We start from the raw sequence: 15,269 nt of genomic DNA on the forward strand, positions 1-15,269 counted from the left end.
CACAGCAGAGCTTCGTGGGAGCCAGCCCTGCCTGTGTTGCTTCATCTCCTCTCCCAGAGGCCACGTGTGCCACAGGACCCGAGTATTTTCTCTGCACCCAGGGATGCTGCAGGCACGTGTGGGATGAGCATCTTTAACCACAGGGCTCTAAAAGAAAAAGCAAACCCCGATGCCCACTGAAGGGTAGGACGCTGCTCTCTGCTCAGCTACCCCGTGTAAACCCGAAGGTGGTGGTGTATGGGTTAGGCCAGGCGCTGAGGCCGAGGACCGCAGGGCTTGCGGCAGCAGCGCTCCCCGGTTGCCACCGTGCAGCGCCGGTGGAGCGGTGCCGTGCCCAGCCCCCCGTGCCCCCTGCCCAGCCCCCCGTGCCCCCTTGCTGCCTCTGACTCAGCACAAGCTCCGTGCGCTCGGCTGGCCCGACACCCCTCGCCCCCCAGCGCCGTCGGGACCGGCAACCGCGGGGCAACCCCGCTCTCCGGGCGCGGGGGTCACAGCGTCCCCCGAATGTCCCTCCCCCCGCCCGGGGACACAGCCGGGAGGGCACCGGGGCGATCCCCAGGGGCTCGCCACTGCCCGCCCCGCGGCATCCCGGCAGGTGCAGGTCGGAGCCGGGGTCCGGCGGGGGGCGGGCAGGGGGCTGCGGAGCGGCCCGCCCCGGCGGGGGCCGGCTCCCGGCCGGCGGGACCACCCCCTCTAGTCTCCACCCCCGCCCCCCCCCCCCCCTCCTCCCCGTCTCTCCTCCCCTCGCCCGGCTCAGTCGGTCGCAGCCATGGCGGAGGGAGGAGAGGGAGAGGAGCTGCTCCGCCCGCCGCTGCCCGCCGGCGCCCCGGGCCCCAAGCGCCTGTGCTCCCGAACCTGCCCGGCGGGGGGCACCGGGGCCGTTCACCCCCGTCCCGGGGCCGCAGGGGTCGGCGCGGGGCCGGGCGCGGGGGCCAGCGGGGCCCCCCCGGCTCTGGCCGGCTGCTGCCCCGCGGCGGCGGCGGGGACGGCGGGGGCGGCGGGGACGGCGGCGGCGGCGGCGGCGGGGCCGGGGGGCGGCGGCGGCGGGGCGGGCAGCCTGCTGCAGCCCGAGTCGCTGCTGGACGCGGCGGCCAAGCGGGTGGCGGGGAGCTGGGCCTTCGAGCGGGTGGAGGGCCGCTTCCAGCGCATCCCCGAGCCCGTCCAGCGCCGCATCGTCTACTGGAGCTTCCCCCGCAGCGAGCGGCAGATCTGCATGTACTCCAGCTTCCAGCCCGGCCGCGCCGCCGCCGCATCCCCCGCCAGCGCCGCCGCGGGGGGACCCTCGGCCGCCGCCGCCGCCCCCGCCCCGGCCGGCGAGGAGAGCCCCGCCGCCGGCCCGCCGCCGCCCGCCGCCGCCCCCGCCGCCGCGCCGCAGGGCGAGGGGCTGCCCTTCCGCCGCGGCATCCGCCTGCTGGAGACCGGCGCGGTGGACAACGTGCTGCAAGTCGGTGAGTGCCGGGACGAGGCCCCTGGGGGCTTGGGTCGTCGTGCCCCGCGTCCGCCCCCCCCGCTCCCCCCCCGCCGCCGCCGCCGCCATCCCCTCCGAACACTCCAGCCTTTTGTCTGGCGCGTTGTGGTTTGACAGGAAAATCCTGCCCCGGGGGCAGGGACCGCCTTATCCTCCTCTGGGGAGATGCCGGCTTTAGGTTTGGGGGGGAGGGCTGTGGGGGGGGGGGTGGGCTCCCGGCGACGTGTGCGTGCCCGGTGTCACCGGCGTGGGCGCCGTCCGTCCAGTGCGAGTGGGAAAATAAAGCCACCCCCGCTCCCCGGGTGCCCGTGGGGGTTTGCAGGAGGGCGCGCAGCCCCCCCCCCCCCCCCTCCGCCCCGGTTTCCCCTCGCCCCGGAACACCCGCCCCGGTCCCGGCCCTTCCACCCGCACACGGGTTTATAAACATAACGCATCTCTCCGGCAGCTCTGAGCGCTTGTCTTTGTCTTCTCCATCAGGGCCTTTCCCCCCCTTGGAAAATCTCGGGGGGGGGCCCGCGCCCCTCTTTCCCCTTGCCACCCCCCCGCACGGGCACCCGCGGCCGGCGGAGCGCGGCGGGACCGGCCGGGGGCGGGGGGGGCGCTGGTGGGGCGCTGGTGGGGCCGGGGGCCGCCGGCCTCTGGCTCCCCGCCGGTGGCGAGGGGCCGTGGGAATGACGGTGGGAATAATGGCATCGTGTGTTGTCTCCACGGGCAGGTTGGCTTTTGTGCGCGCTGGCGGAGGGGGATTGTCACAGAGGAAATGTTGATGTGTCCCCCCCAGTCCCTGTCCCCATCCGAAATCCCCCCTTATATCTCTATATATTCAAAGAGAAACAAATGGTGGTGTTTTACATAAAATAATCCGCTCCTGGTTGTTGCTGGAAGTGATTGAAATGCGCGTTCCCATTAAAATGACATTAGGCTGGAATTTGTTTTGCAAATGCGAAATGTAAATTCATCTTGTGCCAGGGTATGGCGTGAATGAGTGGAGGGAGGGTGGGTTTTGTTGTAAGGAATGGTTAGTTCGGCTGTGGTTGTTTAAAGAGCCCTCCTTCCTTTTGGGGAAAAAAAACCCCTCTGCTTTAAAAAAAAATAAATTAAAAAATCCATTTTTTTACAGTTTACGTTCAGAAGAGCGTTATCAAAACATTTTTCATTTGAGATGTGGAAATAGGAGAGAGCGGAAGAATTCTCCTTCCGCCTCTGAGGATATGCAGTAAAAATTCCTGCAGCACAAAAGGTTTTTCTCCGAGGATATGATTATATACCCTCTTTTGGGGTAAATTAATATTTTTGCCAGGGCTGTGTTAAGATGATTAAGTATTCTGTTTAAAACACTTGGAAACTCAAAACCAAATATTTTTTTTTTTTTTTTTGAAGGAGAGGAGAAGCTCTTCAGGAACTTTAAAATTAGGAGGGGAGGGAAGAGAATTGCTCACTGTGGACGATGCTTCGTTGACCTGCCCACCGAGGTGTGGATGCAGTGAGCAGCCGGCCTGGGAGTGGGAGACAGAGTAACGGTTGCCTGAAACCAGGGCTGGTTCTGTATGAAGGCATTTTCTTTCGTCATGAGCTTTTTATAACGTATTTGGCTTTGAAACGTGGCTCTGACGAGGCTTTAGGCAATGCTGGGTGAGCGCTGGGGTCGGGTATGTGAGGAACAGGCAGGGCAGTCCCATCCCAAAGCGATGGCCGGTACCAGCATCCAGCATCACGCGTGCCCTGTCTCCCTGCGGTTCCCGCTGCTGCTTTGGGTGAGCCAGAGGGATGGTCCTGGCTTTGGCGTTTCATATCCCCTGACAAGTCTAAACCATCTCCCCAGCTTTGAAATCGGAGCTCACGCCCATTGTCCTCCGAACCTTCAGCTTTTTAGATGAAGCAGCATGTTCTGGAAGCACTCGCCGCAAAGTCGGTGGGTGATTTATCTCTTGTTTTTACAGCCCGAGAGGGGCGCGCGGAATGCTCGCCGTGGGAGCTCGCCTCGGAGCGGGGGGGTTCGGGTCTTGGCTGGAGTGCGGCTCTTCTTTGGGCGGCAGCGGGTGGGTGATGCGGGGTCAGACACCTCTGGTTTTGTCCCCCGAGCAGCCCTGTCACAGCAGTCCCTTGCAGCCCTGAGCCAGAGGAGGAAGATTTACATCAAACAAAAGGCTGCGAAGGGCTTCGTGTTTACCCGGGGTGGACGGGAGGCATAGCGGAGATGTCCTCCGCCAACTTTCCACATCCATCCTGCAGATGCTGCTGGAAGGTGAGGTGGAAGAGCTCCAGCCACTGGAGACACAAACACTTTGTGGCTGTGTGTGTGTTTGCAATTAAGATAGAAACTTGGTTGTCAGCTTATATGGGAACCATTATGTCTTGGAAAAAAAGTAAAACCCCAACCCTGGCTTACTTGATGTTCGCCAGTGTTAAATCAAAACTACTGTTCCCCTCGAAGGATCTCTTTAATGGACACCGCCAGCTCCCGGCATCACGACCTGGGGTTTGCACAGTTGAGATTTGCTGTTAATAAAGATCAGATGTTTGTACAGTTGAGTTTCTGACTCAGACCTGTGAAAAAATAAGGATGGTACGAATGTGAAATTCCTTCTCTCTGTGGTTGGAAAAATCACTTTGAAAACCTGAAAGCCAAAATCCGAGAGGAATGACCTTCTGGGAGATGGAAGATGGCGTGGAGGTGTGGAGGGTTGTGCTTGTGGGGCCAAACTGCTTTGGGCTCCAGCTCCCTTGTGCTTACAAGGCTGGCAGGTCTGAAAAAAACATATATGCCACATTATCAACCTATAATTCCTTCATGCTTAGTAAAACTTAAACGAGGCTTAAACCCTGATCTCACTGGAGTCATTAAATTGATTTTTTTTTTTTTCCCTGCTCAAAGAAAGATCTTGGATGTTGAACACAGGCATCTTTGTCTTCTTAAAAACTGCTTTATTATTATGTGTACAGATCCCGTCTTTGTGTGTGTGTGGTGTGTGGGTTTTTTTTTTTTTCTTTTAATTTTTAGACAAATGACAAAAGCATGCAGGAAAGGAATGCAGAAATGCCAGGCTTAATATAAAGCATGCAACTGCACTGCATGCCGGGAATCCTAAAGGATACAAAACCTTTAACGACAGCGGTTAATTTTTAACAAGTTCACTTGCATAAATATTTATGAACAAAAGTTTTTACACCATTATCTCTTGGGTTTTTGGAGAGAGAAAAGACCTTTGGTGGATTTTGACAGTTAGCTGTGATCTGGCAGAACAAATTAATGTTTCTCGCCTGTGCTCCTCAGTATGGTATAATACGGTTTGCCTTCGAGTTGTTGTGGCTGCTGATGGGTGGGCAAGTGTCTGTGGCAGTTTTAGGTGGGAGTTCTCTTTTTTTTCATTGCTTTTATGATTACTGGTGAGAGGAAGCATCGAGCTTTGTGGTGTTCTTTGCATTGTAACCAGCCGCTTAGGAACCTATATGGCATGTGGTGCTTTACCCACAGATAAGCCTTTGTGCCCTGGTGGGGAGGTATGCAGTCCAGCCATAAGTACATAGGCAGAATTTACTTTTGCTGTTAGGGTAACAATGAAGCAGGGCTTTAAAATGCGCTGGCTTTGTAAACACTTGGAGGGAGCCTGGTGGTGTGTGGTGGTTTTTTTTGTGTTTTTTTTTTTTTTTTTTTAATTTTTTATTTTCAAGCCTGCTGTTAATTCTGAATACTTTATCTGATGCTTTGCAGGTCAGTCCTGGGTGCCTTCCCTTGGTTCCTGGTCTGGTGGTTAAGCTGGGTATCCAGGCATGGGGGATTTTCTGACCCTGCTTCAGCAGCCTTCTGCCTGGGCAGAGGTTAAGCTAGAACTGATACGTGTAAATAATACCTGTAAATGCATTTTAATTGGAGGAGTTCTGATTTGGAAGCCTTTTGTTACACTGTAGATTTCAGCTTCTGTTGTTATATATTTTAATGATTCTTTTTGGAATGCATCTTCAGAGGTAAAACTATCGATGGGTTCCTATGCTCTTAACATGGCTGAAACTACTTTTAGGTTTTTTTCTCTGGAACTACTTTTAGGTTTTTTAGAATTATTTTCCCCCCCCCCAAAAAATGCTTGCTTGTAGGCAAGCATTTGGTTTCCCTCCCCTGTGACCTGGTACGGGGCAGAGTCTAAATTTGTATCCAGTTGTTTTAAAAGTCTAGGTGGCGTGCTGCTTTATAGAGCTGTTTATTTTGGGGAAAACACTTTGATGGGGCTCTCTAGGGCTAGTTGTGGTTGCTTTTGTTTTGTGTAAAGATTGGTCTCCTCCTGGGTCTAGATTTAAGACTGTATCCAGGAGGAGGAGGTTTGGAAGGAGCGCCATGGGTCATGAAGTACTTTTCTGTTTTTTTTTTTTTTTTTTCCACATTGAAACTTGATGTCCCATGTCAGGGTGCTAATAAGAGTTTAGTTTTTCTGTACCCTCTTAGTTTTTGGGTGAAGTGGTTGTTGTGCAGCGTGTTTCCAATTTGGTAATTAATTTTTACGTTACTTTTCTTTATGGGTAGATTACTTTGTCCTACCATATTATATTAAAATACTTTAAACCACATAAAAGAGGCCAGCAGAGGTTCACTAGCCCTATCATGATGGAAACTGTTGAACATCTTAAATATACATTAAGGGCTTTATGTTTGTAATTATTTTTTTCTTAATCCTTCGTTTTAATTATATATGTTATTAGGCACTAAAACTTATGATCTGTTTATTGCTGTTCCCTCATAGGTGAGATTTCTTGAGCTTGTTCTGGGCTGTATTACAGAAACTGGAACTGGAGATGATGAAAACCACCAGAATTTCTTGCTGGTAGTGCAGGGAGAGCTAGGAAGACTTTGACAGCTGGAATTTTAACTTTCTTTTTTAAAAACAGATTTTTTTATTGGCTTTTGAGTCTTTTTTTTTTTTTTAAGAGTATAAATAGACTTTCTGAAGTTGGGGCACCTTTTTAACTAGGTGGTTAATTACTCCAGGCAAAATGATGCTAGCTTAAAGAGGCTAGAAGACCTGAAAAATAAAACACAAGAAACTAAATATTTAGTGTTGGCTTTAAGAATAAATAGGTTTGAGGCGTTTTTTGAAGAGAAAGCATGACAAGGCCTGGTTTCTGGCTTGAGCAGGCAATAGGAGTTTGTTCTCAGCTTACCTGTGCTTTATAAAGCTTAGCCCAGGTGAGGAGCTGCCTTCCTCCCCTTCTAGCTCACCCGTCGCTCACAGCAGATTTTAATTTTGCTCACATCTAGAGGGAATCTTTTAGGAAATATTTAACTGTGCTAAAACTGCAGTAACATAAACCACATGTGCCTGCGTGCTTTGTTTCTGAAGCTTTGTGCGAGGGAATGTGCTTTGCTGTTATTTGATGCTCGCTTTGATGTTAGATGTTTTATGATTAGTCCCTCTAACCTCAGATAGGACTTTTGGAAAACTTAAATGAGCTTGTCTATCTGATAGCTTTGTAAAGTCACATTCAGCTGTGAATCGTCTCCTGTGGTGTGTCAGTTTTTAATTTTCTTTGAAAATACAGATATTAAAAAAAAAAAAAATCCAAACCTTGGTAGCATTAGGGTGGAAGAGAGAGTTCATTTCCCCCTGCTGCCCTTGAGGCTGGGAGAGCTGGTGCGGGTGGGGAGCTGAGCAGGGATTTCAGGAGGAGCAGCATCTCTTCATCCTCTCAGGGCAGCCGAGCCTGGGGATTTTCAGTGAGAGGCCAAGGCTTGTTGCTGCAGGGTGATGGCTTGTGCTTAAAGCCGGTGGATTTTCTCCTGGAGATGTAGGGGTGCTGCTGTTTCTCCCGGGGATGTGAGGCTGTGTTCTGTCCCTTTGGGCGCTCTCTGAGGAGCCAACCTCGTGTGATGTACTGGGCAAGGCAGTGGGGAAGGAGCCTCATGTGCTCCCCTGTCCCCTCACAGTGCTTGTTTCTTCTGGTGGGGTGGTGGGTAGGTTTGCTGGAGACCTGGGGTGCTGGTTGAACCTGTGTTTCTTCATTGATCTCCCCATCTGTGGCTGGTGTTGGTGACTTTATTTTGCAAGGAGCCAGAGGCAGGGAATAGCTGTCTGAGGGTATCGAAATGAAGTTCTAGTATGTCCTACCTTTACATTTGATGCTGTCTGGAAGAGGTTATGTGATGGGGTTGTCATACTCCTGGTCTTCTGGAGATGAGAGGAGGGGAGGAAAGTGGCTCCTCTGAGTAACTGGTTCCTCCCTCTGCTGAGGTTTGGCTTTCTTTGGCATCAGCCTCAATAGAAACCAATCCATTTTCCAGTGAAAACAAGACCTCAAAGATGCCAAACCTTGGGTATGTTAATAAGTGCCATTGGACAAGTCTACTTTCTGGATGGAGCCAGGATGTGGGATGGCGGTGGGGAGCTGTCCCTGTGCACCCACACTGCTGCCAGGGCCCTGGAGATGCTCTCCTGCATGCTCGGAAGAGCAGGACTGAGCCCCATTTCATTTTTCACCTGGTGTTCACAAGAGTAGGGTTCAACGTACAGGCTTGACCTCTGACTTCTTGTGCCTTTGCAATGGGAGTTGGAAATAGCCCTGATAACATCTCGCGGAGAGATGCTGGTTCTGCAAAAGGGCTTCTTGCGGGATGTGGAGGGGGAGAGCATCTTCATGGTTCTACAGTGAAATGCCCCAGGAGTGAAAATTCAATTTTTCAGAGGCTTTTTTTCTTCTTAATCCTGATGTTTAAATATGAATAGACTCCACTTGGTTGGTGTGGTGAGTGTGTTTTATTAAATGCCGAGGATTCACCTGTGCACGACACCACCACATTTCTCTCCAAACGGATTTTCTAGCGTTGCATTTTAAGAGCATTTGCTTTTTTGTCTCAAGCTTACGGCTTAGGATTTTGTGCAGGATTGGGGTTAGTCCTTGTAAAACGGTGCATTTAAAGTAATGCACAAATTAATAAAATCCTGGGCTTTTACTTGTCGCATTCTAGGTGCGTGTTGCCAGGGATTTTCCCCCCCCCTTTTTTTTTTTTTGTGTGTGTGTGTGTGCATTTCTCACATCATTAAAAACAAAGCCACGAATGTGCTTAGGAGGCAGATCTGCTGGGATGCCAGCTCATAAGAGTTGCATGTGGCTGTGTTGGTCCAGCTTGTCATCTGCAAGTGTCCTGCTGTTGTTGCCCCTGGGTTCAAAATGGGAGGGGGGGGGTGCCTATGTCCCCCTTGCGATGCCCTGCTTATCCCTGGATGCCCGTAATGAGCTGCCTGCACCAACGCCACCCAGCTCGTTTGACTGGGGGCCGCTAATTGTTACTGAGGTTTGCTCAGTGGGATGCGGTGTGGTATCTGCCTGGCTGCTGTCTTTGCACCTGGAGACGGTGCCCGTGCCCTGCAGCTGCTGAGGAGGAGGGATTCCCCGTGGGAACGCCGGAGACTTGGTGTCTGGGACCTTGGCAAGGTCAGGACAGGCTGTGCCTCTGCTCCGGATGCCGTCCAGTAGCTCTGGCCCCCATCCTTCAGCTGATGCCGCCGTGTGGGTGATAGCAAATGGGCAATAGCCATTGCTTGTTACTGATAGCCATTGCTTGTTACTGGTGTGATGTGGTTTTTAAAGGCAGGGATCGCAGGGGGTGCCGTGTGCTGCAGCCCTGGCTGTGGCTGTGCGGCTGCCTTGATGAAGATGAGTGCCCTGTCAAAGGGATGGCAGAGCAACAAATGGATTCCCGAGATAAATAAAATTTGCATTAATGAACTACAATGGCTTTGGATGCCAAATTTAAAGAAGTGTGTCTGGAGGATGAAAAATAAATGTATTTTCTGCCTCACTCGCTGGTTCTCGTCTCTTTTGATTTTCTTTATCATCAGAAAGAAATTTTTAATTTTTTTAAAGCCAGTTGTGTTTATTTTGGTTACAGTTCATTGGCTGCTCTGTGTACAGAAGCTTTCTCTTGAAAGTACTGAAACTATATTAAAAGTGCTTTTTGCTGTCATCTTTTATTTTGCTTCTCCTTCATTCTTTTCCCAAAGCTGGGTTGTTGCTGTATCAAATGCTCTGAAACTGTCTGGTAGCATTTTCCCTGCGGTGCTCTGTATAAACTGGAAATAAAAAGGGAAGAAATTGCAGGATTTGGATTTCTGCAGCTTTTTTTTCTTTTCTTCCCCCTCTGTGTGTGTGTGTGTGTGTGTCCATCCCATTGAAGTCTGAGCAGCTGTCTCCATCCGCACAGCCCGCTGATGGCATGCACAGATCTGTTTCTTGTGATTAAAAGGAGAAATAATACCCCAGTGTTCAGAGAGGGGCTGGGGGGTGAGTGGGGGCCTGGGGAGCAGTGCTTCTCCCCTCCTGCCTGCTTGGCCCAGGACTAAGGGCTGGCAGCCTGGCTGCTCTTCCCTGCATCCTTGAGGTTTTACATCCCTGCAAAAGCGGCATCCCAGGCTGATAGTGGTGAGCTGCCCTGCGGCAGCATCTCCACCCGGGGGGGGGGGGCGTGGGGTGTGAGTGGGCTTCTCCATCCTGCACCGGTGACCTGCAGAGGCCCCAGGGTTTTTAATCTATTCTAAGGATGTCGAAACATTTCGGTGGCGCTGCAGCCGCTTGCTACCGGCATGCTTTGAAAGATACCCAGCGAGTGTCGAGCATCTGTCTGTGAAGGAGGAGGAAATCCGCCCCCCCCCCCCCCCCCCCCCCGCCGTTATTATTTTCTCCCGATTGTCTTCGCTTGGTGTGGATTTGGCTATTATGGGTTTGTAAAATAGAACTATATATGACCTTTTATCTTACAAGAAATAGGTTAAGCCATTTTTAAAGAAAGTGGTGGAGTCAGCAGTGCTGCTAAGGAGCTGCTTTCGCATGGTTGATAGGCTGTGAAGCCGTTCAATGGACTTTGGTTTCAGAGACAATATCTGTTTAAATTAATCTTTGTCAGATACATGCCACTGCAGACAATTCAAATTCCATTTGCTTTCTGATCTCATAACAAAAAAGCACCTTACACTGGTTCTTTTATCGTAAAATTAACTTTTGTCTGTGTGTCCTGGAAACAGGGGTGGCATAAAATCTAGTTAAAAGGCTCTGTTATAGGAGGATTCTGTTTCTTTGTACAAGGCGGACTTTTTTTTTTTTTCCTTCTTTCCCCTGCGTGCATTTAAAAAGAAGACGAGTGTTTGAGATAGATTAGGGAGAATGCCAGCAGATGGACCAATTCTGTTGTTGCTGCTGGCAACCATCTAAGCAGCCATTTTGAACAATGCTGATACCGGGGTACTGATAACACAAAGATGAGGATGGGATAAATATCCAGCTAGTCCCTTTCTCCCCGCCTGCTCCTCCTCCCTCCTTTCACGCCGCTGCTGCAGCCCTGTTATTAGAGAACCCGATTGTTTCCAGAGAAATGCTTCATCCTCTTAGCTGGGCTGGTGGATGTCTGGTGTTGCATGTCGCCTTGGTGTATTCCTCATGGTTGGTGGAGACACTGGCGGACTGGCCTCTCCCCGGAGCGCCTGCTGTGTGGGTCCTGAGGGGAATGGGGTGACTGGGTGCTTTGCAGTCTCGATGCTCTGTGCCCTAGTGAGGTGTTTGGTCCTTCCTGTGTAAGTGCAGACGGTTCCTTTCTCCCTTTGTGCACATTTTAAATGCTTAATTATGAAGTGTGATGGCATCTGATGGGTGGATGTAAGGGTTTCAGGAGATGCACAGTGACCTAAATGAGTTTGGGATCTTTATGCCAAAACATAAAGGGGCTGTGACTGCAAATTGAGGGTATCCCCTTTGCCCATACACTGGCCTCCCCTTCTCCCGCTCTGTTGTCTGCTGGCTGTTTGGTATCTGGGTCATGTTCATGTCCTGGACCTGCTGTTCTTGGAGTTTCTCAAGGTCCAAGATACTTGGTTGCACTGCTGGATCTTTAGCACTGAACCTGGTGGCCTTCTGTCTCTCTGTTTTGTTTCCCATTTCTAAGGAAATAACCCTTTCATGGATCACCAAAACCCAAGCAAGCTTCATCGTTTCCCAACAAGCAACAAAAAACCCCTGTTCTGTGTCTGGCAGGAGGAACTGGGCCAGGGTGGGCACGGGGTCATTCTGAGAAACCTGCTGGGCTTTGCCATGAGTTCACTGTAGCGTATGGTCCTGAATGTGTGATCTGCAGAGGGATCTCAGGGGATGCCCTGTAGCCTTGGCCATTTGGTACGGTGGTAGCATCCACGGGGCACGAAGGAGCTCAGTAGAGCTGCGAAGCGTCTTGGATGGGAGAGGTGCCTTTGGCATCCGGGGTTGCTGTAGGAAGAGCAGGGGTGGTGGGTTGGGAGGCAGCAGGTAGCTTTCAGCTGCAGTTGGTGGCTGAACACACTGTGAGAGGGATGGCCTGTCCCCAAGGCCTCTGCCACGTTGTCCACTGCAATCGCTCTGCAGCGTCTCCGCCGTCTGGGAAGTGCGAGGTGGCCGAGGCAGCAGAGCAGGCACGGCGACAGGAGTGCCGGGCAGTATCCATACCTCTGCCTCTGGGTCTTGGTGAACTGCTTCGCGTTCCAAACTGCTTTACTCTGCGGTCTTTAAAACGTTCCTGGGGCTGTGGGGCCACACGTGAAGGTGAGCAGTGATGAGCTGGTGTGTTCTTGCTGCCTTCCATGCACGAGTCCGCAGAGCCCGGGCTGGAACTGCTGTTCACACTGCAGCATCTCCAAGACCTTTGCGCTTGAGGTGATGCTGTTACTGCAGCTTTCTTTCCAGTTAAAACTTCTTTGGGGTTAAAAACTGTAAAGATAAGTTTCAAATAAATCTGTATAGATTAGAATCGAGGAACATATATCTAATTATACACAGTAGATGAAGCTTTACTGTAAAGCAGCAGATGTAAGAAATAAAAAAAGGAGTTAGGCAAGCATTTTATGGTTTCCCTTTTTAATTTGTCCCCTGAGTCTGTTATGTTTTGAGGTAAAACATACTACTTTTTTTGCTGTTGGGAAGTATCCCCCTCTTGAGTCTCACCTCTTTTAAGCCTGCCTTATTTGATCCATAGCTGTGGACTAGCCGTATTTAACTTACTCGTTAAAACAAGGGGCATCTGGCCTGAAGGCTGAAAAACCAGGCTGTAAACTTCATTTCGGGAATGTTACGGTGTGTTGGGAAGTTGCTGAGGTCAGCTGAGCTCTCTGAAGGCTCGGACTGAGAGATTGGGGGTCTGAGCAGGTTGGCTGTCTCTGAGGACAGCTGGTGTCATTGACACATGCTTTCAGTGCATCAGGGGGCTCCAGCGCCTGGTGTGGTCTCCAGCCACCACTTCTTGTGGTGGCTCCTGCTGTGTTGCTCAACCTTTTGCATTAGGAGGTAACTTCTGGAGGCAGGAGGATGGGTGAGGAAAGAGTGTCTGTTTTAAGTAGGTACCTTCTTTGAAAGGGGGTGAGAGGGATGATGAAGTGAGCTCTCCTGCCCCTTTGGCTCATGATGGAGTTGGCCCTTAAAAACTCCTGCAGGTTTTGATGGAGAGAAGCTGTGACCAATGTGTGACCAAGAGTGATAATGAACTTGGTGGCTTCTGGTGTGCTGCTTCTGTTCACTTACTTCCCACTGTGGAAAATACTACTCGCTAGCAGGCACAAAGCAGGTGCTTGTGAGGGTGACCAAGAAGGAGCAGTGGGTTTTACAGTGCTTTTTAGCTATGCGCTCTGAAATGGTGCAGAGTGGAGCTTAGCCCCATTGCTCTTTTCCAGAACCTCCTAGATGGCATGGAAATGTGCATTGCCTCCTCTTCCTAGACGTCTCTCCAGCTCTTGCCTCTCTTGAGCTTGGTTCAGTCTACTTTAGCTTCATGGACCCTATCCTACTTTCAGGTTCTTTGGCTAAACCGCCCTCAGGTGTGCTTGGTAGCAGCCAGCTTTTTTGAGCTTGAGGAGCACATTCAGATGGTATTTTATATGATGTTGCTGGTTTCAGGGCCAGGACGCAGCACCTTGCTGTTAAAACCTGCCCACAGCCCTCTGGTGCAAGGACAGCGCTTCTGAAACCATCTCACCAAATGGATGCTGAAGAGCAGCATGAATCTGTGCTTTCTGCTGCTTTAGGGTCGGGGTGGATGAGGAGGTGATTGTCAAGGTCAGGCTGTCCCTATGCAGGTGAGGTGTACTGGGAGCAAATATTTGCTTCCCAGTTTGGAAGTTATTGGTTATTTGGGAAAAGATGGTTTCTGGTCACCTCCTGACCGTGTTGCTGGGGGAATGTGGCAAGAGCGGGTATCTTCAGGTGCATCGCTGTGTCCAGTCACAGCCCTCATGCAGCGCAGACATCCGTTATCTTTAAAGTTCATCAGAGTGACATGGTTTGAAAGATTCCCGTGCCTTCTGCCTTGCTTAAGCTGGAGGTTATTTGCCAGTGGCTGATGGTGGCCTGACATCCCCATGGGATACCTGAGGGGCAGGAGGGGAACTGGAAGCTTGTAAGAACTGGTACTGTGCTTGGTGGGAGATGGGGCAGAGGGAAGTTTTGCTCTGCAGACTTTCTGTCTGTGTTGTGGTAAAGATCTGCGGTTACTTAGGCCCTGGAAAATCATAAAAACTTAGAAAAACTGGACAGTGCAAAGGTGAACGATTAGATGTTCCTAGCCATGGCTCAGCTCCTTGACTTTCACTATAGGAAAGAAGTTGGGTGATGTGGGGGAATGACTTCATGGGAATTGTCCAAACTTGGGGCTTTTGCTTGAAAGCACTGTTTTTTCCAGGAGCGTGAGCTGCTGGGTACTGAGGGCTCTTCCTAAAAACACCGTGGCTTTGTTCTTGTTTGCACTCGAGTAATGCATGTAAAATAAAGCTTAGGCAAAAAGGACCAAGGCAAATGAAGTCAGCACAGGGAATCAGAGTTGTGTTCCTCTGGAGACCTGCTCCTGGGTGAACAGAGAGTTAAGATGTCACACGTTCCCTCTGCCGATGGTGGTGTCATCACCTGGCGCTGCTGGTGCCACCCAGCTCCTCTGGGGATTTGCAGAGGGGCTTGGCAGTAATGGCTCCTCCTTGCGTGGGGACACAGTGTCGTGGAGAGCATCCCAAGCGGGAGATTGACGCTTTCCATCAGCGATGGTTTGCTGTCTGCGTTCCCTGTATCTGAAAGAGGCACAAGGCAGTGGTGAGGTTTTCCCTTGTCTGCTGGCCTGGTTTTTGGCTTGTTTCTGGTGGCTCCTAGCTCAGTCCAGAGCCTGTGGTTCAAGCGTTGTGGGAAGGACTCATGCCCAAGAGGGTATTTTTTTTGTTTGGTGTTTTTTTTTTTTCCCCACACCCACACACTGGTCAGCCACGCTAAGGTTTCCTGGACTGTGAGGTCTGATGAACCATTAACCTAAAAATGCCCTGAGTAGGAAGAAAATGTTTCCAAGGTCTAAAAATCTTGCAAAGCTTCTGAAGTAGGAATGGGAGCTGTGGTTTGCCCAAGAGGCTGCTCTTTGCTGCTGGCTCTGCTGTGAACTGGCTTTGCTTTGTGGGTGCAAGGGTATGTTTGGGATCTTGCAGAGACGGGAAGGCAGCCCTCTAGGGCCAGGTCAGCCAGAGGGGCTGTCTTCCAAGCAGATGTCCTCTTGGCATGAGCCTCGGCAGGTTTAAGACAGGATGTCCCTGTACTCTGGAGAGCTGAAAACATCAAAATAAGTAACAGGCTGGGAATGTCTGAATCCAGCTATGAATTCCTGGGGAAGAGGATTTGGCAATGGCAGGCTGTATCGGCAGGCAGGCTCCACGTTGCTGGTGGAGGACAGCACCTCGCTGTCCCGCGGGCTCTGCTGGTTGCTGAGCCCCCTGCTAATGGGGCAGTGTGGCCGCACGAGCCCCTTCCCTCCAGGGCAGTGCCAGGTCCAGCTCCA

General features: G+C 51.4%; 1 protein-coding gene across 1 annotated transcript in view; it reads left to right on the plus strand.

Moving 5' to 3' along the window:
* The first annotated feature begins 650 nt into the window (after positions 1 to 650).
* The window catches only part of ZSWIM5 (zinc finger SWIM-type containing 5), a 99,447-nt gene continuing 84,828 nt past the window's right edge, over positions 651 to 15,269 (plus strand). Inside the window, exon 1 of the mRNA XM_080406121.1 lies at positions 651 to 1,448. Coding sequence (XP_080262247.1) covers positions 770 to 1,448 — 679 coding nt within the window. The 5' untranslated portion in view covers positions 651 to 769. The remainder of the gene's footprint in view (positions 1,449 to 15,269) is intronic.

The sequence above is a fragment of the Falco punctatus genome, assembly GCF_963210335.1.
Source record: "Falco punctatus genome assembly, chromosome: 11".
Classification (NCBI taxonomy): Eukaryota; Metazoa; Chordata; class Aves; order Falconiformes; family Falconidae; genus Falco; species Falco punctatus.